Below are 24,308 nucleotides of genomic sequence, written 5' to 3'. Positions count from 1 at the left end.
ACGCAGGGCGACCCTGCAAGTGCCCGGGGGCTGGGCTGCCGCTTTTGCCATGGGGCGTGGGGGTGCATGTGCTTAACTTCAGCCGCCTCCTGCCAACGACTCGCAGGCTTAAAGGGCGGGCGGCTGTGATAGGGCTGCCCTCTTGGCTGGCACGGCAGGGATTGCACCGGGAACCTCGTGGCTGGAAAAGCACGAAAGCTCATGCTCTAATAAATGGGTTAGTCTCTAAGGTGCCACAAGTCCTCCTTTTCTTTTTGCGAATACAGACTAACAGGGCTGTTACTCTGAAATCTATATCTAGTGGCAGCCTCAAATCCTCTGTGGCTTGGGCACAAAGACCTGTAACACACGCACAGGGGGTCGCACACGTTTGCATGATCTGAGGCTATATTTGCTTTGGTTCCTACCTTTTCCCCCCCCTCTCCTTCTGCCTTCCCTGCTTGTCTCCAGGGGTGGAGGCTGCTGGCTGCTCCCCGCAGGGCAGAGGCGGCTAAGGGGAGCAGAAGATTGAAGTGATCTGGAGGAAGAAAATCTCAGGGAAGGGTAGGGTGACCAGATGGAAGGGAGAAAATCTCGGGACACTTGGGGGGCAAACTATGGAAAAGGCAGACTGAATGCAGCAAAAGGGAGGCAAAGACAGTGGCTAGCAAGTCAGAACTCAGCCAGCTGCTGGGCTTGTGTTCTTGGGTAGTTATTCCCCAAGCTGGTGCAGGGTGAGCAGGTCCACCACTACTCTTCCCTTTGATGCAACTTGGAGTGAAACACTGCCCAGGGCCAAGCTGCAGGAGTTGTTCTCATTGACTAGCTGGAGTTCAGAGAGTCCTAGATTCCAAGGTCAGAAAGGGTGATTGTGACCATCTAGTCCAACCTTGTCACAGGCTTTAGGGCTTCCCTGGAAATATTCCTAGAATAGAGCCCTGAGAAAAAACAGCCACTCTTGACTGAAAAATTGCTCATGATGGAGAATCCAATACAACCCTTGGTGCATTGTTCCAATGGTTAACTATTCTCACTGTTAGAAATCAACACCTTATTTCCAGTCTGAATTTGTCTAGCTTCAACTTCCAGCCATTGCATCGTGCTATGCTTTTCTCTGTTAGATTGAAGAGCCCATTATCAGGTAGCGGTTCCCCCTGCAGGTACTTACGGACTGTAGTCACGCCACCCCTTAACTTCCTCTTTGTTAAACTAAATAGATTGAGCTCCTTGCTTCTCATCACTATCAAGCAGGTTTTCTAATCCTTCAGTCATTCTCGTGGCTCTTCTCTGAACCCTCTTTAATGTGTCCGCATCCTTCTTGAATTGTGGGCACCCAGACTGGACACAGGATTCCAGCAGTGGTCACACCAGCACCAAATACAGAGGTAAAATAACCTACTTGAGATTTCCCCTGCTTGTGCATTCCAGGATGAGTGCTTTGGGCCACAGTGTCACACTGGGAACTCGTGTTCAGCTGATTATCCACCATCACCGATGTTTTTTTGTTTTGTTTTGTGTTTTTCAGTTTTCTGACTGAAAAAGAGCACCTGCATCCTCTAAGCAAGGGCCATATTCTTTGTCCCTAGTTATAAACTTTTACATTTAGCCATATTAAACCACACACAGCTTGCACCCAGCATACCAAGCAATTCACTTCACTCTGTACCAGTGACCTGTCCTCTTCATTATTTCTCTCTCCCCCATTTTCTGGGTCACCTGCAAACTTCATCAGTGGTGATGTGTTTTCTTCCAGATCCTCGATAAAGATGTTAAATAGCATAGGGCCAAGAACTGATCCCTGCGGGACCCCACTAGAAATGCATCTGCTTGATGAGGATTCCCTGGTGACAATCACATTTGGAGATCTAGCCGTTAGCCAGCTTTGTAAGGTGCGCCCTTCCCACACCGACCCAATGTCCCTGAGTCCCACAGCTACATGGTGCAGGGAGTAGCCCGGCTGCAGCTCACTTCCAGGGACAGAGAACTATGACAGACAAGGCTCAGAAAAGTCAGGGAGAATCCCTACAGAAATAGGGTTAGAAAAAAAAAGATCTTGACAGAGAGACACTTGGCGGGATATTTTTGCTAATATCCTTTGATTTTCCTTAAGAATGCACAGAGCACAGAAATCAGTGATGCCAGCTTCCCAGCAGTGCTCCATGAACAGGCTCCAGTCACGCCCTGGTGAGAGACCATGTCTGGGGATAAAGCAGAGAGTTCATTCTCTGTGTCCCCTTGAGACTCTGGCTTCTCTGCGGAGATTACCACTTGACAAGCACCAAATGGTGCTGGGGGTTTCTGTGATGGGGACAGGTGTCTGTACCACCTCCCCGTGACCAAGGGCTTTCACTCTCCACAGACTGCATGCTGGGTTTGAACCTGTCACCTAGACTGTTGAGGCTCCAATCCAAGCCCCTGCGGGAAGAGAACTGACCGTTGAAACAAATGCTTTGTTACTTACACATTTAGAAAAAGCCTTTAATCATTAATATTTTATTCCGCTTTGCTTCTGGCATCCACTCATCAATTTAAAATGAACCCCATCCCCACCTTTTCCATCACATTCTCCTTCTCCATTTCTCTCCTCCTGTGTTTTGTGTACCATCACAGCTTTATTTCTGTGTCCTTCTCTGGCCAGGCACCAGGAAGAATATGCATGTCCTCTGGGATTAGCACTCTCTGGTTAACTACTCCTTGTGGGACAGCTCAGACATCAGACCACTCACGTTTCACCAAAACGGAGATGCTAATGTATTTATCTTTCTCCTCAGGGGATGGAATGGTGCAGTTCACTATTTTATCCCCCTAGATTCAACCGCTGCTTTCACTTACTTCAACCCTTGGTTAATTTGATCCTCCATCTAATTCGATCAGCACCTCAGGAGCTCAGTCACTTGTGCTAACAGGAAGACAGCTTCCACCCTTTCTTTTGATCAATGCCGATCCCTTCAGGAAGCTATTACAGGATAATTTGATCACTGGCCGTAAAAAAAAAAGCAGCCATTTAATTGCTGAGGGCCAGATCCTGTTCTCAGTTACTCTAGTGAAAACTTGGCATATCCCCGCTGTCAAATTCTTTGGTGGCATATCTGGGCACAGCTCCATTGGCTTCAGTGGGTTTGCACAGCTGAACACGAGATCAGAATCCAGCCCTAAGGCTGAACCGTAATTCTGCTGTTAAAGAAGAGAGAGACCAAGGAAGCCCCTGAAAATAAAAGACAACAGAGTATGACTAACGGGCATTGGAATCTGGAGGACATTCCCCAGTAGGTCAGGACCTTTTGAAAGTAGAGTCCATTTTAGGGTTCTGCAGTATTGTCTTTAACTTTCTGGGGCTGACATGAGCAGCCTGCTCTATTCGATGAAAGGCCCGATCCTGCAAAATGCTGAGGGAGTAGAAAGTGAGAGTTGCTAGCAGTCCCCAGGCTCAGCCCCCAACAGTCTATTCCAAGAGACCCCCAGACTCACTGATCCAAAGCCAGTAAAGTCAATGGGAGTCTTTCAGCTGACGTCAGCGGGCTTTGAGACTCAAAGCCTATTATGATGGACTGAGCGGGATCAGGGGATTTTCGCTCTCCCTCCTTCATTCCATGCTGCAGTGCTGGCCATGTTGTTGTTAATTATTGTTATTTAGCATTACCTCTCTCCTCCTTATTCCCCCACCCCACCCCACCCCAAATGTCAGCTGCATCTGGACATTATCCATAGCGGTGAGGCATTCATACAAGCATGTAATAGCCATCAGGCAGGGATGAGGACCTGTGTCATCTGTCTGCCACCCTTCCTCCTCAGAGACTGCATCTCCTCCGTCAGACTCACACAGGACTCCAGAGCTAGACGGCCCAGATCCTCAAAGGTTTTTTAGGCACCTAACACCCATTGGGAATTAGGAGCCTAAATACCTTTGAGGATCTGGGCCGTTGTTCTCAAACTCACTTCTCCCCTGCAGGGGAGAGCAGGCGTTTACTGAAGAATTAAACAAGAAAACATTATACAAGCACAGATTCCCCCCCCACCCCCCGATATGACCAATTCTCCAAGCTTCACAATGAGGTACTACAACCAGGCTGAACGGCAACACGGAACATTTTTTTAATGTATAGTCAGACACAACCTCCCCCTCTCGTCCCTCCCAAACAAGTCAAGGACACCGGAGGGCCTCCGGCCATAGGGCTATCCCAGAACCTCGATGTGAAGCTCGTTTCTTCAGTTTTGTCCACCAAGAAGGAAACGAAATAATAAAGCAAGTTAATTTCTCCCATAGCCACACACGTGTCATACAACCAGCCAATGGCCAAATCAAAGGTGGGTGACGGGTTTTTGTTTCTTTTCTGTTGACTTTTTTAGTTTGCGGTGTTGTTGTGTTAACGTCCCAGGCTGTGTAGAAAAGAAGGAATGACGAATACTTCTTGTTATACACGGTTTCCCCTTGGAATAGCCAAACCTGCAAAGAGACGCTGCAGCTTTCACTTTTCCTTTTATGTTTGGTTGGTTGGTTGTTGTTTTTTAATAAGTGTCTCCAACATGTAAATAACCCAAGGGAAGGAGGGGACAAAATAATAGGCAGGAATTGATTACACAATCATCAATAGACTCTATCATCTCTTAGAAGAAGACCAATACACAGCTAAGTCCATATACAGCATGCAGGAATGGCAGAAGAAGGACCCTGCTGAGAAATAATGTGGCTAGAACGCTAACAAAAAAATAATATATATATGTGTATATATATATATGTATATATCCCATAAAAAGAATAAGCATATCCATCCAACTCAACCTACAGTGAGCACACCTTTTCCGTTTCCAAAACAGTATGTAGACAGCATAGTATCTTCTGCGTTAAACACCAGAGAGATGGATGACATTTCAATAACGCTGGTGGAGGAATTTTTTGTAAAACCACTCCCCCCCCCCCCCAGGACTTGTTGACTCTTCACATCAATTTTGCAAAACCCCTAAGACAAGATGAGATTCCACCTTTTGCACACCTAGTTAAGAAGAACACTATTTGCTTGTTTTGTTTTTAATGCTTCATTAACATACTTCTCTTTTTCTTTGTTTTTGTTTTGTTTTGTTGTTTTTTATGAACTAACAGTTCTAGGCTCATATCAGAAAATATAATTAATAAAATTAAGAATGAATCAGATCCCTCATTCTCCATGATGTCCGTGTGTAGCAGAATGAAGAAATGTTTAACAACCGGTTTGCTTTGTTCCTTTTCATGTGTCTTGGCGGCGTCAATTTTTGCTTGTTTGTTTCATACTAACACGAATGGCAGCACAGTCCATGAAAGGGAGGGAAAATCTCAAAAAAAAAAGAAAAGGGCTTGTGCGTCTGTATATGCATGTGCTGGAGCGGCCGACTCCGTAATCATCCGTGTGGGAGAGTTGAGCGGAAAGAAATAACCGAGCCAGCTGCCTTGGAATGGGGGATGTGGTGGGGGGGCCGTTCAGCCAAATGTACTGGTTGGTCCTTGGTACCGGCACACTTGTCCGTTGCAGAAAGCAAAGGAAAACAGAGAAAGAAAGAAAAAGATTCAGCTGTGTCAAAACTTCAGTGAGAAAAAACTGGATTTTTTTTTTTTCAAAATTCCCTTTTTTCCCCCCTCTCTCTCCCCCTCAGATTTTCTCTTTATTATAACGCTTATTTTTCTTTTTTAAATGTTATACTTTTTCTTCTTCTTGTTGCTGTGGTTGTCGCTACTCCGCAGAATCTGCACTTGGGTCAAAACTTGAGGAGCAGATGCAACAGCAGGAGGGGAAGCAGCCCAATGCAGCCAGCTCTTCTTGACGTGCCGTTGTTCCCATCATGCACTGCTCCGGGGCCTGCAAAGGAGGAGGGAAAAATCCGAAGGTGTTAGTCAGAAGAGTCAAGAAATAAACAAATTAGCCCTGGTTAATTCATAGAAACATAGGGCAATGTCTGCAAAAGTAATCTGGGGCATGTCAGTCTTTGGATGCCCACCCTGAAATGACTTAAAGGGTATGTCTAGTCTGCAATTAAAAACCCACGGCTGGCCCGTGCCAGCTGATTCGGGCCTGTGGGGTGGTTGAATTGTCATGTAGATGTTCAGGCTTGGGCTGGCGCCCAGGCTCTAGGACCCTGCAAAGTGGGAGGGTCCCAGAGTTTGGGATGCAGCCTGAGCTCAAACACCTATGCAGCCCTTAGCTCCAGTCGGAGTTAACCAGTACAGGTCAGCCACAGGTGTCTAGTTGCAGTGTAGACACACCCATTGAGGCCGGAAAGAAAGTGCTAAGTACCCTCTTTCAGGGACCTTTCAAGTGTTTCAGGTTGAGCACCCAAAATCTATAGTCTCTTCTGAAAAATCTTTGCCCAAGACCTCTAAGATGGAAACCCTACTGGATCCTCCACTCCATCTCCTGAAGGACAATGCAGGTTTCTACCTACAACACATTTTTTTACCTGCCTTCTCCACTCCAGTTCTAGAAACCTCAAACCATGGTGCTTCTAGCCCTTCCCATGAAGAAGCTATTCCACAGCCTAATGCATCCTACTGGTAAGGAACTTCTGATGTTCAGTCTCAATTTCCTCTTTCTTAGTTTCAGCCTGTTGGTCTCATTTACACCACAGCACATCACAAGCGTTCCTAGTACTCATGGCAACCCACTTATTTTATTTATTTATTTTTAATCTCTCCTATGCAAAAGGAAGGCTGATGGGGGATAGCTCATCCTAACTACACGTTTTAGTAGACGAACATCATCTGTGGCACAAAACTGACAACCATTAAGGTAGATGGTCTGGGCATTTCTGTCTTTCACAAATCCAATTAAGGGCTCACTTCTGCGAACATCCCATGGCTTGTGCTTGACTTCAACAAAACTCCAGGAGCCAGCTGTGTGTGTTGACTTATGGATGGGAGTTGGGTGGTATATGAATATGTTGGTACCCAAAGGACCATGAGCCCTGTGTCAGATTTGGAGGTGGGAAGGCAGGTGTGTTCCTAGACGTGTCCTGCAAACCTGGAGAAGCAGCTGTGTGCGGGCGTGTCTTTCACACGTACAACCGGGAAAATGTGCTTGCAGGTGTGCCCTTCACATGGATTTTATAACAGGCAAAATGTCAAGAATGAACTCTGATTCAAGCCACCAATCTTTGAGGCTGATTTCTCTCTCTTTTTTTGCTGGAGAAAAATTACATCCAGCTGAGAACTTCGTGCAGAACTGAGCTGAGCACTCAGAGGTTGGACACGATGTGGCAAAAAGAGGAAAAGATGCCACTTGCTGGGCTCATGTAATCTTGTTTCTTTCCACCTCCTTTCCTGTTTGTTGGCAAAGTTAATCGTGTGAGCACTTATTTAGTGTCCTTGGGCCTCTGTGGTGTGTCTTCCACAGTTGGTAGGGAAGTGCACATGAAATGCAACAAGAATATAAAAGCAGCTATTCTATGTCCAGATTTTCAATAGTAGCAGAGTGATTTCTGAAGCAGGCAAAGGGACATGATGATTAAGCAGAGAAGACATAAAGGCCCATACCCCAAACAATCCCCAGAGGTCCCTGTTTTAGCCCCAGGTTCTGTTGCCTTGTCACTCCTATACATTCCTGTTTTACTTGTCTCACTTCCCCATGGCACTATGGAAGTTTTCATGGAGATAAGACCTGACCTGTTGTTAGAAGATGTGTTCTGCCAAAAAACCAACAATAATTTTTGTCCATCTTTATGATTAACAAGATCTCCTGGGCTCCAAGTTTCTTGCTTATTGATAATTTCCCCCTTTGCCCAATGAACCAGAGAACCCCAAATGAGAGGAAAGGGATGGAGGAACATGGCTGCGAGGGATATATTATTCTGTTCCTCTCTCAGAGGCCACTCTTCCATAGTGTAAAACCATGAGCCACATTCTTCCAGCTGAGTTCTACCAAACAAGTTAACATACATGCAATGGAAGCCTCAGAGATGGGACTGGCCTTGTGGATTGGACATGGGACTAGACACCAAGGATTCTTGCATTCAAACCTGAGCTCTGAAGCTGATTCTTCCCCTCCATGGCCTTGTGCCAGTCACACAGTCCAAAAGGTTCAAAGGAGACCACTGATTCCAAAATCAATGGCCACTTTTGAAAACTCAGCCTGTGATCCCTTCCTCAGTTTTCCCGTCTGTATAAATGGGATAGCAATACTTCCCTACCACCTTGAGGTGTTGCGAGGGTTAGTTAATGTCTGTAAAGTTTGCCGTTCTTGGGAGTCACTATTTGTTCAGCTCAGACAATAATAACGATAACTAAAAGAAAGACACAAATTAAAAGCTGCAAACTCTTAAGTGAAGGGACGAATTCTGCACTTGATGGAGTTAGAAGGGATGGAAGTGAGGACAGATTTTAACTCGATAACTAATTAGTTTCATGCCGTTATCTCCCCAATTCTCCTAAAGTCCTAGGCTCTACCATCATAATAATAATAATTGTGCTGTTTAAAACATAAAGAAATGACAAGGCAGCTGAATACACTGAAAAGATCCCAAAATCAAGATGAAAATGTTTCCTAATGAGATGACTGATGGGGAAGATTTCCTGACACTTAGTAGCAGGAGCAGGAAGTCCTACTGAACCTGAGAAAGTTAATGGGACAGATCCTCAGCTGTTATTGGAGTAACTGCTGTGGAGTGGGGATGCAAAGTTGCCTTTAAATCACATTTAGGCTCCTCTGATTTTGGGGCTGCTCTCACTGGCACCAGTTGCTTATGGGCCTAAGAGGCTATACCAGCAACTGACGATTGCTTGGAGAGCAGAGATGTCTGGGTCACACTGCCTTTTTCCCAGCCAGGCTCCGTTCCCCCAGCCATACCCACTTTACAACACTAGCTGGGAGGAGGAATGGCAGAGTATCTGCTGTGCAAGAGAAGATGATTGCATAGCCCAGTCAGACTAGAGGGGGAGAAGGAACTCAAAGCTTCCTCACCGAGTAACTAAAATTGGCCCAATGGCTGATGTTTATACAACACCTTCCAGCCAATGAGTGAAAAGTGCTTGGCAAACTTTCCAAACTACTCCAAACTTTATATAGACAGGGATCTCTTCCCCATCACTGCAAAGCATCCACCTCCCTTAAACAACCTTTCAAAAGTTCACAGCAACTTTGCACAGCTACCTGATACAGGAAATGAAGAATTCTCCCATTCAATTGAAATGGCAGCAAGAATGATAGGTAAACAGGGGAACTGGAACGGGAAACCACAGTTCATAGATTCCAAGGCCAGCAGGGCCCACTGTGCCCATCTACTCTGACCTCCTGTATAACATAATTAAAATCCCTATGCTCGTGAAACAGTCATGCGACTTTTAAGAAGTAGTCAGGAGTTCTGTTCCACATCTCATGCAAAAGAAGACATGCTAGTAAAGCATAAAGGGTTTATATCTCCCCCCAGATGGGACCAAGAGTGGACAGGACTCAATGCAGACTTGACACTGCTATTCACTAGCAGTCTTTAAACTTCCATGCTGCTGAAGTGCCTCATGGAAGTTGTAGTTAGTGTGCCTTGTTCCCATTTCCCTCAATAGACCAGGCTCCCTGGTCAGACTACATCCGCCGGGATGCATCACAAGCTGTGAATTATGGGAGTCCCCAGCCATGGGAGATGCAGTCTGGACAGGAAGTCTAGCTCAAAGGGAAGAATGGGGACATGAGTCAACTAGACTCTAACTCCCCTAAGGCACCACAGAAGCAGCATTTCCAAATGAAAACATTTCCATGTTCAGGCATTTTGTTTTTCAGTGATAAATTGAAATTTTCCACAAAAGCAGACACTTCCCAAGAAAAAAAAAGTCCCGTTTAGTCAAAACCCCAATTTTCCATAGGAAAACAGTTTTAACAGAAAATTTTCAACCAATCCTACTCAGCACCCATGACTGGGGCCGGATTTCCCCACAATGTCCCAGCAGCTCCCATTGGGATATTTCTGACCAGGTTTTCAAAAGAACTTGCCTTCGCCCTCTTTAGGCACCAAAATAAGTGGTCAGCTTTTCTGAAGAGCTGAGCATGCTGGGTGCACATTGGATGCTGAACGTTTCTGGCTGCTGGTGTGCATTTGTCTTGACGCCCTCTGGCGCCAGAGAAAGGTGTAGCTATTCCTGTCTTTTTTTTTTTTTTAACATGCTCTTTTTTCTGTGGCTAAACAGACTTCACTTCTTTTACCTGTTGTCCACTCCACTCAAAAGAAAAGCCATGTTGGCCAGCACCGGAGGGTCAACTGGGGTTATCATAACAAAGTTGGACCCAGCATCCTGGAGAGCTGAAAGCATCAGGTGCCTGAAACCTGGGCTGAACCTGATGAAATTTCGGATCAAGCTCTGGAGGGAGCCAAGCGCTGTGGGTGGATAATAATGGAGCCCTTGCTGGCACTCCTGTGTCCGGAGCAGTGCAGCTGATAAGGAGGCCAGGCTGTGACTGCTCTCCAGGTCTCATGCATTCATTACTTCCAGCTCATTAGAGAAACATGTGACAGTCCAAAGAGGCCAATTATCAAACCCTGTAGTGTCCTACAGAAATGTTACAAGCATCAATTATCCGCTGAAAACATCTGGGAGGAATAAGGACCTCGAATGAGACAAATTTTCTCTGAAACCCAGTGAATCAGACGAGAAAATACTCCTGATATTTGCCACAGCAAAAGGGGACAGAAAGAGAGCGAGAGCAAGGTAGGGAGAGCTAGGCAGGGAGCTGCACAGCATCCAGAGGAAAAGGCTGTGTAAAGAAGGTCTCTATAGCATGTTAGGCTACAAGAAAGGACAGGCTGCAGGATTCCGGACACAAGGATGGCTACACCTCATCACAGGTGCATTTCTTGCTCCTAATTCTAATGCTACTGAATTAGAACCCTGCAAGCATTAATGGGTGAGCTGCAGCAGTCCCCACAAAGCAGGGGTGCAACGAGGAAGTTAGTTGCATTGGTGCTCTCGGTGGTTTGCGGGACAAGAGATCGTGACTTCCGCTCAGCCGATCCCTTGGTTTTAGTGCAGCCACGGGAAAACAAGGGGCAGCAGAAGCAGAGGGGCTGGCGGCAGCAGGGAAACCAGAGTTTGGGGGAGCATTCACCGTTTGGGGAGCACATGTACTGACCTTTCCAGGGTGTCAGGGCTGTAGTTGTCTCTTCTAAAAATTAAAGAACAAGTCATGGTTAAGGTGAACGGAAAACGATGTTTAAAGACAGTTCAGCTGATTCTTCCCCCTACTGAGCAGCCTGGACAGCGTCTGACTCCCCCACTAACGTCGAGGTGGCTGTTACTAGTATTATTCGAGATAGGTCTGAGTCTTGCCGGGCCTGATTTCCCCACTGGCTTGCACCTTGTGTCGTCATCTATCCCTGTGCAAAGGGAGTGCAAAGCACAACCCCACAGATCTGGTAGCATTAGATGTTCCTTTTGCACAAGGGTGAATTGATGGCTACAAGGCAGGGGAGAACCAGCCACAGAGTTCTGACCGAGAGTTTAGGGTTATTTCCCTAATATTCTCCAAGCTCAGAGGGTGGATTATTTGTCCCATTACAGGTGGGGTTGTTTGCAAAGACTGGATCAGGATCCGAACTCGCCTAAAGCACAGGGGATTTGGGTCAAGCCCATCTCCAAAGGCTAGTATCAATGTCCTGCCTTCCCTGTTCTGGCTAGCAATCCTGGGAAGGAGACAGCCCCATCCCATGTCGTAAACAAGATCAGTGCTTGCAGGAGGAGGACACTTCGGGGGATTTCAGGCAGACGGCCAGCCATGCCGACTGTATCCAAGAAACCTGCCTGTTCTTTACTGCAGTGATGAGTCCCTGTGTGCTAACTGAAGGCCCAGGACACAGCATTATCCTCACTAATGCTGGGTCTTACTAGTTTCAGTTGACGTAGGTGCAGGCGATTGGTGGGAAGGATTGTATTGCAGTGTTAGGCTCCTGTTGAGAATGCAGAGAAGACCAGCAAAGTGGCCTTCATAATCCGCCTAGAAACGCTAAGGCAGTACCTTGATCCCACACTAAACCTTGCGGAATTGAAGAACAACGGAGAGAAGCCAAAGGTGGCGGTGTAGGGTTTATCTTGGCTCGGACAAAAATGAGTTCTGAATGGTCTGAGCTGGGATTGCATTGAGTGAGTCCTCCACAGCCTGCTGCCAGCCTTCTTCTCCATGTGCAAGGGACAACGATGAGGCTCAGAATCAGACAGGCAGAGTGCAAAGAGCAACCTGCAGCACAAGGAACTTCACATTTCTGCATGTACAGGCCTTTCCTCTGATGGTGTTACCAGCACGCAATAACATCTGGGATTACCAGTCAACTATTGGGAGGGAAGGGGCAATTGCGATTAGGAGAAATGAGCCTAGCGGTTGGAGTCAGCATGTCCCGAGATCTCAACCCAGCTTGGCCACTGACTCAAGATGCTACCATCCCTTATGCAAGGCACAGCACCTCTCTGCCTCAGTTTCCTCATCTATAAAGTAGGATTGGTAAATACCTCACTCATGGGGGGGAATTCATTTAGTTAATATTTATAGGCCGTTTTACATACGCAAAGCACTGCAAATGCAAAGTATTATTATCATTTACTCTTAAAACAACATCTAGGGCCAGATCCTCAGCTGGTGTAAATCCAGATCTGGCCGGATCTGGCCCTTAAGTTAGATATTCAGGCCAACTTTTGCCAAAGGAGTCACTGATTCTGGGTGCTGCTGAGGCACTGATTTTTCAGCGGTCCTGAGCACCCATTGATTTCATCTGGAGACGTGGGGTGCTCAGCCATTTGGAAAATCTGAAACAGGGCACCCGAAATCAGAGGTGCCCAAAAAGCAGTGGCCACTTCAGAAACTGCCAGCCTTAGCTCCCACCTCTGATTTCAATCAAGCCCATTCCTATCCTTTAAATTAAGCGTTGGCCCATTGACTTTAATGAGACGACTCATGCCAGTTCTCAGCAGTGTGACTCATGGTTGCAAAATCTAACCTTAAATAAGAATCTGATTTAATTACAGACCTGGCCATCACAGCTGGCAAAGCATACGGCAAGATCTGTAATAAAACTTAAGAGTGACCCACTAATTTACACCATTTGAGGCTCTGGCCCTTCAACGTGACAGAGACATTCACTGACGGTGCAACAGTGGAGTTACATCAGGGTTGAGTTTGGCCCAGAATGTCTAAATAATGTGCCTTGAATTTGCACTTGTCTTTTATTTTATTCTTGGGAGTTCCCTTGGGCTCTTTCTTTCTCTCTCCCATGCAGAATGTTTGCCCCATCCTTATTAATTGCGACTTTCTAGAGAGAATTATCTAATAATACCTGCCTAAAGCAATCAACATTGATCACAATAAAGGGTGGAAATTGAGGTTTTAGGGGTTTTATTAATAATAATAAAAAAGATTTGGTTCCAGAGGTCTTGATAAATTAAAGAACGAATCAAATTAGCGATTGAATAAAGTGGGATGCCCTGTACTGTATGTTAAATAAAAAAAAAAACAATTGCCTCTTTTTTGGTGGAATAGATTTATTCAAGATTAGCCACAAAATAAGCCAGGATCCCTAACCCTGTTTGTAGCAGTCAGTAAATAGATTTTATGGCCAAAATGATTAAGGATCAGATTCATGTGAGTAAGGCTACTCAGAGAGTAACCTACTTCTCTATGGGCCCAATTCTCTACTGCCTTACACCTTGTATAGTCATTTACAATTATGCAAAGTGGTTTTAAAACACTACCGTTCTGATCCGGGAGTGTTCATACCCACTTTGCACAGCTGTGGATGACTGTGGGAAAAGAAGTGAGGGCATGGCACTCTATATTAAAGACATCGTTACTTGTTTTAGAGCTATTGATAACACAGAGCCATAGGATTTTGAATGCATATGGATCAGTGTGCTAGCTACCAATGCCCAGAGAGGGTACTGTTATGTTACCAGCCTCTGAATCATACCAGTGAGCATGGCGAGTTACTTCTTAACCACCTGTCTGTAAAGAGTGGAAAGAAAAATTGTGTTGTTCTGGGAGACTTCAGTTGGGGAGGCATAGGCTGCTGGTTTCATGCCGCCAGTAATAAAGCATCATTAGAGCGTCTACAAATTCTAGATGATAATTTTCTAACACAAAGGTATTGCACCCAACCCAAGGTAACTCTATTTTGGACCTCATTATGATGGGTACAGATGAATTAATCATTGAACTGGAAGTTAGTGGTTGCCTAGGGATCAGTGATCAGAACTGATTATATTCAATATGGGCAAAAAGTGGACAGTCCCGAACAGTAATATATATACCTGGTGCTTCAAAAGGGCCAATTTTCCAAAGCTGAAGAAAATAATGAGCAAAATTTTGGGGAGGAAAAAAATTAAACAGATAAATGTGAATAAAAATTGGGAGCTATTTAAGAAGAGTTTATTAGAGGGACAAAAAGCTTTGAAAAAATCATCTTAAGTTACCAGATCACAGTCACACAGTGAGTCCAGCAGAGCAAGCATCAGAACCTAGGTCTCTTGAGTTCCAGTTTAGTGCCTTAAACACAAGGTCAACCTCTCTTTCCTGCTGCCCTCACCCATTCAGTGGGAGATTGACCTAGTTAAGGGCTTCCCGATTGGCCCCATGTGGTTTTTAATCAAATGGGGCGGTCAAGACTTTACCATGCATTTTCAGCCCGGTGTCTCCAATTCATCCCTGCATGGCTAGTCACTGTGGGATTTTACAGAAGCAATGCATGAAGTATATCAACACCTGTTTCGTTCAACCCAGCTGCCTGAGGGCAGATCCCATAAACCTGGCACAGAAAGACATGCATATGGAGCTTCTCTGCATAAACATGGCCCGGTGCACCACTATCCCGGGAAGACAGCTTTCAGTTGACCAGAGACCTGCTGGCGGAGTTTGATGGGGGGATGGGTTGAATCAGCATAACTCCTGCCCCCAGGTAGACCACTAATGCTCGCTTTGCCGAAAGATCCTTACAATCTTTCCCCATCCCAAGTGCAAGGGAAGTTGTGGCCACTTTTTTCCAAATGAAACCTTGCCCAACTAGTGGACTGTCTGCCATGTGGCCCCTCTGCCAGGATATTTAATCCAAATTCTGTGTCAACCCTGGGTAAGTTTCAGCCCAACAGTGCACAGGTAAGGAGCATGTCTTAGGATGAATAGACCAGGAAACATGCATTTAACAGCCACAGACAGACAGACAAACATTTAATTACAATTGGCCTTTCAGAACCAGTGCTGGAGGTGTCCATCTTACTGAAAAAGCTGGGTCATTTGTGACACTGATTAGCCTGAAAGCCTGGTAAGGGAGAGGCTGCGACAGCTTACAATTTAAACAGCAAACATTTTTTTTAAAAAACACTCAGTAATGCGAGAATTATTTTTATGCTGGTTAAAAAAACCACAATCACAATAGAGATAGGCACAGATGCACAGTTCAGACTTGGATCCAAACTTCCATGAGTCTGAGGCTTTGGAGCTGTAATATCCCTCATGGCAGAGAAGAGAAAGGACTAGCTTGTGATAAATATGAAGTTGATCGTTTACAGGGGCTACTGGATATGGAGAAGTTCCTACAGTTCTCTCGGCCCACTAGAGTAACGAAACACAGCCTGCAGTGCCTAGCGTCACCATACAGGGTCTATCTATGTTCTGGATTGAACCATGCACTCCTGGAAATACTGCTGACTAAACTACATCATCAGACCTATCTCTGTTTGGAAGCTAGTTTAGAATTCCCTTCTAAGGATTCGCAAAAAGAAAAGGAGTACTTGTGGCACCTTAGAGACTAACCAATTTATTTGAGCATGAGCTTTTGTGAGCTACAGCTCACTTCATCGGATGCATACTGTGGAAACTGCAGAAGACATTATATGCACAGAGACCATAAAACAATACCTCCCAGCAGGAGAGTGGGGTGGGAGGAGGTATTGTTTTATGGTCTCTGTGCATATAATGTCTTCTGCAGTTTCCACAGTATGCATCCGATGAAGTGAGCTGTAGCTCACGAAAGCGCATGCTCAAATAAATTGGTTAGTCTCTAAGGTGCCACAAGTACTCCTTTTCTTTTTGCGAATACAGACTAACACGGCTGTTACTCTGAAACCTTTCTAAGGATTGAATACCTATTTTCAAAAATCAAATCTCTTTGCAGAGAGATGGCCACCTCCATCAAGTGCCTCAGAAACACCCACTGTGCCACATTGACAAAATTAAAACGAAGACCATTTCCCAGGTTCTAAATGGTGCTTATCACTTTGTGGGCTTAAAGTCTGTTAGGCTGACCAAGTTTTTTCTTGAATGGGCCCTATTCTATCCCTCTCCAAAGGGCGCTGTGCAAGTCTTTTGTAACCAAACCTGAAACCAGGACTCAAAACCTCTATGTCCACTGGCAAGTGGAAGGACAGGGAGATGGATCCAACCTAGCTTGGCCGTTGCTGAAGCAAGGAAAAGGTGACCTCGAATGAAGTGGACAAAAGGGCATCATTATAGTGGATAAAGGGAATTCTCTTCTCCAGAGCCTGATCCAAAGGCCACAGAAGTCAAGTCCTCTCCAGAATGAAATCCACAAAGCCAGAAGATTTAGGAATGAGGTTTGAAGAAAATTAGAATTCAAAATGATCTTGAAAAACTGGAGGAATGGTCTGAAATAAATAGGCTGGAATTCAATAAGGACAAATGCAAAATAGAAAGGAACAATCAACTGCAGAAATACAAAACAGGAAATGACTGCTTAGAAAGGAATACTGCGAAAAGAATTCGAGAGTGGATCACAAATTAAATATGAGCCACCAATGTCATACAGCTGGAAAAAAAGTGAACATCATTCTGGGATGTATTAGCAAGAGCATTGTAAGCAAGTAATCCTTCCACTCCGCTCAGCCCTGATCAGGCCTTCACTGGAGTACTGTGTCCAATTCTAGGCACTAAACTTTGACAAAGATGTGGACAAATTGAAAAAAGTCCAGAGGAGAGCAGCAAAAAATGATGAAAGGTCTAGAAAACATGACCTACGAGGGAAGACTGAAAAAAACTGGGTTTGTTTAGTCTGGAGAAGAGAAGACTGAGTAGGGAAGTGATAACTGTCTTCAAGAATGTAAAAAGTTGTTATAAAGAGAAAAGTGAGGAGAGGACACAAAATAATAGACTTAAATTGCAGTGAGGGGGATTTAGACATGACAAAAACTTCCTAACTGTAACGGTAGTTAAGCACTGGAACAAATTACCTAGGGAGGCTGTGGAATCTCCATCACTGGAGATTTTTTAAGAACAGGTTAGACAAGTACCTGTCAGGGATGGTCTAAAAAATACTTAGTCCTGCCTCAGTGCAGGGGACTGGACTAGATGACCTACTGAGGTCCCTTCCACAGTGAGCCTATGAAAAGACAGTTTTACTGAGAGATTAGTGCTATAGCAATCACCATTCCTACTTCTAATTATGTCACTTGCACTTGCTTCTTTTATGCCTTTGAAGTACTGATGGATCCTACTGTCTGGGGGTGGGCAACAGGACCACATGCAGCTCTGATGAGTGGCACATGAAAACCCTGGGATCACAGAGGTCCCTCATTTCCCAAGAAGCCTCCCTTCTGGAACTGCTTCACTGACTGTCGAGGGTTTGGGGGGGCAGGCATTCTGATGTTCACAGAGGGGCTCTTAGGACATAGGGTCAGCCTCCAGAGATAAGATGTTCTCTTTTCACTGATGTGGGAAAGAAAAAGCTGGTACCTATGTAGGGCCAGCATGGGGAATGAACCGCCTGCCCTGTTCTGCACACCCATAAAACATTTTGAAAAATCACCCATAAGGCAAAGGCCCTCACAGATGGTGATGGGAACCCAGCCATGCTCTCTGCCAGGCTATGAGGCATCACCTCAGAGCATTTGGTTTTACGGAAGAATCCCGCCCTGCCCGCAGTGTGTTAGTTTAATCTGCAATTCCTGTTCAATCCCAGCTTTTTTTCCATTTGCAGACAGGAATCATGCTTATGTCACGGTGCCACCATAGGACCCAGCATGCATGACCCTTCCTGTCCTGGAAGAAGGCTAGATGGACATGACATTCAAGCAACTCAACATGTCCAGCGACATGATCATGTGATCTTGCTTTTCTAGCAGGGTGAAGAAAAGGACAAACAACCTCCTGATCTCCTGCCACTCCTGCAATCAACAGCTTTTTGCTGATCTTGCTGATTCCATGCAGAAAGAGTTGCAGTTCGGGGTAGCACACACACACAAAACCCAGAAGATGCTGCTTTATAGCAGAAAGCTCGGCAAATTTTCTGGCACATGCTATGGCTATAAGTGCTGCAAACTGGCAGTCCAGCTCCTAAGTGACTCCCCTTAATCCTCAGGGGATGCTGAGCCTGTCTTTGATAACCACTTCTTTTCACAATCGTTCCCTTGTGATGTCAGAAGTTTTACTCCAGTCCCATATGCACTATTAAATTGGCTTGATGATCGCTGTGAGTCGTTAATCAGCTGACCTTTTACCAAGCGCTGATACCATCAAAAGCCAGCTTAATGCCTGGGGGATAAAAGACTCCATGGGGACTGAGCGAGGCGGTAAGACAGCAGCAGCGTGGCTCAGGCTGCTGTGAACGGTCCTTCAGAGAACACTCCAAGTGAGAGAGAGCGGCTCAGAGCCAAGATGCTATTGTGCATTCCCCCAAGCTCCCGGCCCGATGGTCTGTGTGCATGGAAAGGGGAGGCGTGGAGCATGGCAGAGTGAAAATCTCCCATCAAGTACCTTTACTTGTACAGTACCTCCAGGGACCTTGAAGAAGATATATCAGGGTACTGATATCAGGGTACGGCCCCGGTAAGTCCTGATGCTTCAGGCCATAAACCAGTCGCTAGCTGGGAGCAGGGAGACACCCACCCCGATGGGGATATTATTGCAGGAAGATGCACTGTGATTTCCTTTGAAGCATCCAGCACTTAAACTGCTTGCAGCCCTGCCTCCATAGTACTTCAGTGTAAACACCACCTATGCAGTGGGCCTCCCGTCAGCACAGGTAATCCACCTCCCCCAAGAGGCAGGAGCGAGGTCAACAAAAGAACTGGGGGTTGGACTGGCTTAACTACATCTCTCAGGGGCGTGGGTTTTTCACATGCCTGAGAGACGTAGCTGTGCCGACGTAGGTTCCCAGTGTAGACCAGTCCTGAGAAAGGACAGAAGATTCAATGGAACACCAGTCTGTCCCTGGAGTGGCAGTCCCTCTGTTATCAGCTTGTGTGCCCTGGCTCTCAGAGTCTCAACACACATGGGGGTTGTGTTTCAAGTGAGCACAGGTGGATTTCTGGCTCACCCTCTTTCCCAAGTGGCGTATCTGTGACAAGAACATGGATAAGCTGAAAGGCAATGACTCCTAAGCAGCAGGCTGGGTGATCAGAGATTCTAGTGCCTGACCTCCTAGGAAGACCCGAGCAAAGAGGTGCATCTGGCCCAAGTTCTAAGTGTGGCCAGGCTCAGTATTTCTGGGGGGAACCAATTCCATGGCAAGCGTCTGCAACAGAGAACACCCCACCTTCAACTCCCCAAGCTTCACCACAGCAAACACACTGGATCTGATACAGCACAGTGTCAACCTGGGGTATCTGAGCGGTGAATCAGGCCCAATGATCCTATCCACTTCATAAAACCTTACTGCCTTCGGAGCAATTCAACAAATCATTCTGGAAGGGTCTAGTCAACTCTGCCGTCAGACTCTGGTAAGATTAGAGCTAAACCCCCTCAGGTTTGCTGATTTCTATTTCTATTGGGTGAACTTCATCCCTGTTTGATTCCATTGAAGGCAGTGGAGTTACTCCAGGAATGGATCTGGCCCAGAGTGTCCAACACAGCCTTTTATTGGGACGTGTCTCCAAATCCTACTGTGGTCAAAGGGAATGCTCATGTGGCAGAGACTTGTGGCGCCTGGAGATCAAAGCTGCCAAAGCCCGTGGCACAGCAGCTTAAGCCAGCTTCTTTCTTTGTGTCACAAAAGCAGGCTGAGTGATTCTGCATGCCACTGAGACACAGAGCTCATGACCTCACTGGAGAGGACAAATGGCTGGCAAATATACCCACAAGCCATCCAAGAGGGACCAGGTTCCAATCTCTGTGCAATAGCCACCTTCTGAGAAGCTCAAACGGTTATAAACAGTTACCAGGACTTTGAGATGTTAACCCTGTTCTCTCTGCAGAGCTGAGTCATCTGTAAACAGTCTTAACAATTTCTACCTCCGGTATCCATCTGTCTGTGTATTGCAATCATCCGCCCCTCATCCCGCCTCTCTCCCCGCATCAGTATGTATATATGTCACATACATCTATGATATCTATCTACTGCTCCTATCTGCCAACTTATACAAACCATTCACGGTGTCCACGGCTGTCTCATTCATCCATCTCTTTTAGTGGTTCTCAACCTTTTCCATACTGCGAACTTTCTCAGCCCAAGGTCTCCACTCCCATCTAGCCGGGATCTAGCTAGGACTGCCCACACCTGTCTCATTTAGCAATAAAAACAACACAAACCCCACTTCTTCAGATGCATCTGAAGAAGTGGGGTTTTTACCCACGAAAGCTTATGCTCAAATAAATCTGTTAGTCTTTAAGGTGCCCCCAGACTCCTTGTTGTTTTTGTGTATACTGACTAACATGGCTACCCCTCTGATACTTGTCATTTAGCAATATGGCTAGTCGCAACCCACCTACACCTATTCACAACCCATTAGCAATTGTGTTCACCCATCTAAAGCATCCCAATTCTTTACCTGTCTCCATCTGCCATATCTCAGCCTGTATCTACTCTACCGCCATGCCTGCACATGCATCTGTCACATCTCTGTGCATTAGCTGGTTGGCTTCTGGGACAAGGCATTGTTTTTGTCTGCCCAACAACTCCCAACTTCCCTTTTTTACAGAACTCTAAGGAGTTTAGTAGAATGAAGGTGAGTTGTTAGTGCTGGGGGTACTTACACGGCAGAATGGAGGGAGGCACGAAGAGGAGAGATGCGGGCGTTGGCATGCAAGAGATAAACAGAAAAGGAAGAGAAACAAAACAGGATGAAGGGATGAGTTAATAAACGCGTCCACATGTGGGCGTGAGGCGACCTTGTCTCTGTTGACACTGTGAGGGGAAGGGGGATGCAGATAAACAAACCAGTATTGCTACGGAGTCTTTTATTTTTTTAAGAACTCCATGGAGTAAGGGTGATTTTTTCCCCATCCCTTCCTTTCGTGATCTTGACTGTATCATAAACGAAGGTGCCAGGCATGTAGGAGGACTGGCAGGAATTACTGGACTCCTTCACGGATATTTTCTTTTAGCTCTGACTGGCAAGGCTGTCCATGTACCCCACTGGGAGGATACTCACTCCTACAGCTGGTTCTCTTTTACTTCCACCTGATGCTATTTCCCCTTCTGCACTAAACTATCATGCATGTAGTCTCTCTCCCGCAGAGCAAGCCACACAGTGCCCCTTGGTATCCCCCTGTGTAGCTGGTCTGCTCAGGCCCTACCTCAGAGGGTTAATGGTGAGATGCTCTTAGCCAGCAGCTGTCATTTGGGAGCTGTCAAAGAAAAAGCCAAGGGGGATTCCGTTCGCCGAACAGTCCCTCCCAAAATAACTGCAGCACTCAGAGGGCTGTTGCTGCCTGGGTGCTCTGTTTCAGCCGGAGCCGGCAGGGAAAAGACCAGTGCAATTTCTGATCTGGAGGAGGCCAGTTCTAGAGCAGGGAGGAAATCTTCCACACCCTGTCCTGACCATGAACAGAGGAGACTGCATGAGAAAAGGGGAGATTAAAAGGTTGGGGACCCTCTGAGAATAACCACAGTAGAGGTTCCCTGAATCCTAAAGCCAGCTCTCCTTTAGCCTTCCCCTGTCCAGAGATCTGGTGCATTGATCTGACTTTGCACTGGATTCCCAGCAAGGTCTAAGAATGCTCCTGAGCCAGGGTCTCCAGCAATTGCAGGATGCCTTATCGCTGCACATCCCTCATCCCAGCCTCCTCTGCAACAATTAGTGTAGTGTTTGAGCACTCAGCCACAGAATCCCCATTCATCCTCATGGGAGCAGCATGACTAAGACCCTACAGTCCTTCGGTGTGTTCAGAAGCCAAGCGGCACTGCGCCATAAGAAGGACTGCAAGAACAATGGCCCCTTGAGCCTACAACCCCAATGCAGATGTGGGCACAGCAAATCCCCTCAAGACAAGGAGTTTCCATTAATGTCTCCCCTATAGTTCTCAAAGGCCCGACTGTTTGTTCTGCTATCAGGCGCTCTCAACTTCCATTGCACATTCAATGGGAGCAGCTGGAGCTCAGTACCTTGCAGGATTGGGTCCAATATCTGCATTAGGATCCAGGGGGATGTTTCACACGGCATCATTCAGAATAAGGAGAAGAACTGGGACTGGATCCCTGGGGCCAGCTTGAAGAGACCCTAGTTACAACCTTTTGAAGGAGAAGATTGCACGAGGACAAGGAGTCTGGGCGCAAGCTCCAGGAAGAAATGAAGTGGAACCACATTTTGCACCCCCCACCCCCGGAAGGAATTCTGGGTCGACAGGACAAGCGTGTCGAGTTCAAGCCATGCTATTTATGGAGACAAATTCCAGGTGACCAGTCACAGCCCGTCTACCTGCATCATCTCTGGCTGCCCTCCAGGAAGTGGTACTGGCCTCCATGCATGTTGTCAGACAGTGAAACAGGGAATGTGAGAGCAGGCAGAGATTAAAGGCAGGTAAAGGACAGCAGATGTGACACACAGCAAGAGCGATACTGACCTTGGAACAAGGTTGAGCTTGTGGGCTCACTTATTTCTAAACCGGGGAGGAAACGACGGAAGAGAAAAATGACAAAAAAAAAAATCGTTATAGTTCACATACCACTCCGCAAACACTCTGACGTGTAAATAAGAGGTGTGTGTGTGTGTGTGGGGGGGCTTTAAAAGGTTGGAGGGCGGGGCCGGGGCGCAGCAGACTCTTTCTGAAGTGAGCGAAATGAATCATGGGAAATTGCAGGAATGAGGTTTCCATGAGTTTAAAATAATAAATAACCTCATGGCAGCCTTGCAAAAGGGAGATTATTATTACAGGAATGCCTGAAGGCGCCAGCCAAGACCAGGGCCCCACTGCCTCAGGCACTGTAAAAACACATTGTGAGAGATCATCCCCTCCCCAAAGAGCTTACCATTGAAATAGACAAATGACAGGAGAGAGAACCAGAGGTACAGACATGGGGAAAGACTTGCCCCAGGACACATAGTAGGTCAGTGGCAGAGCTCCAGGTCTCCTGACTCCCAGTCCAGTGCACTGTCCACTAGACCAAAGTGCCTCTCTGGAAATGTACCGGCCCAATCACAAAATCTCCATGCTTGTCCTTGTTACCACAATGAAAATGAAAAGCTAACAATATGTTATTCGCCCACCAAAATAAAGTCCCCACCCCTGGGCACACAGAATTTTGCAAGGCTGTATTATACAATAGGTACTAGAGATTGTGCATGGTGAAGCATGACAAAGACTGGGTAGCTGCAGGGATGTTATATACAGTTCTAGGTCCCGACTTATCCAGGCAGGTCAATCCCTGCACCTACACAGACTCACCTGCAGGACTGGGGCCCTAGTATGTTACAATCTCACCTGTTCGACAGGTAGGGTGTGTCTTTTTACAGGAACTGAGTGTTACTCAGAGGAACGCCTCCTGCAGGGCAGGAAGCTGAGCAGCACAGAAGGGGTTTTAAAGCTCTAAGACGCTTTGCTTTTCATCCCATGATTTCCAACACCAGTAAATCCAACCTCATAACCACCCCACAGTTCACGTCAGCACGGCCTGACTCATGATTGACTGGAAAAGCTGACTCAGTACATTCCATTGTTCCACCCCCCTCCTCCCCCCGGCCAATAACAGTGTGGTTTGCAGCAGTGTTAACCAATCAGCCATGGCCTGGCTCATGCTCTCAGACCAGTTCCTCAGCAGCCCAGCACAAAGTGAGGGGGCCCTGGAAGGTTCCCCAAAGGACAGGGTGACCCCAGGGGTGGGCGTTAAGGGGGAAGGTGGCCTGGGGGAAAGCTGAGGCAGGGGTCCCCCATAATGGGGATAATCTGCAAGTGGATGAGGTAATGGTGGTGGAAAGTGGCTGAAACTTGGGCTATAAAGGAGTCAATGAACAAAAAGTGGGCATTGCTTGCCTGAAATAGGGATATGGGGGGGAGGCTTTCCAGGCAATGGGCAATCCAGTACCTCCTGCTCCCAGATTCCTTTGGTGAAGCGCCTCCGAAACCCCCACAGAAAAATAAAGCCGCCCTAACCCCAGCAGAAACCACAAGGGAAGCTGAGACATTCTTTCCAGAGCAGGCTGCTGCCACCTGCACATCCAGGACAGGCTTAACATT

At 46.5% G+C, this 24,308-nt stretch overlaps 1 protein-coding gene across 8 annotated transcripts in view; it reads right to left on the bottom strand.

The window, feature by feature from the left end:
• Window positions 1-4,047: 4,047 nt before the first annotated feature.
• The window catches only part of NTM (neurotrimin), a 680,565-nt gene continuing 660,304 nt past the window's right edge, over window positions 4,048-24,308 (bottom strand). For 4 of the 8 annotated variants that reach the window (XM_073320725.1, XM_073320731.1, XM_073320724.1 and 1 more), the window contains 3 exons: window positions 22,698-22,733; window positions 11,058-11,090; window positions 4,048-5,807 (listed from right to left, as the gene is read on the bottom strand). In XM_073320725.1, the coding sequence (XP_073176826.1) occupies window positions 5,707-5,807; window positions 11,058-11,090; window positions 22,698-22,733 (170 nt within the window). In that variant the 3' untranslated portion in view covers window positions 4,048-5,706. The remainder of the gene's footprint in view (window positions 5,808-11,057; window positions 11,091-22,697; window positions 22,734-24,308) is intronic. The other 4 variants (XR_012155901.1, XM_073320726.1, XM_073320728.1 and 1 more) reach the window with 4 other exon arrangements.

Source organism: Lepidochelys kempii, chromosome 22, assembly GCF_965140265.1.
Source record: "Lepidochelys kempii isolate rLepKem1 chromosome 22, rLepKem1.hap2, whole genome shotgun sequence".
Lineage (NCBI taxonomy): Eukaryota > Metazoa > Chordata > Testudines > Cheloniidae > Lepidochelys > Lepidochelys kempii.
Note: the sequence above shows the minus strand (reverse complement) of the source record. Positions and strands in the feature narration are given on the sequence as shown.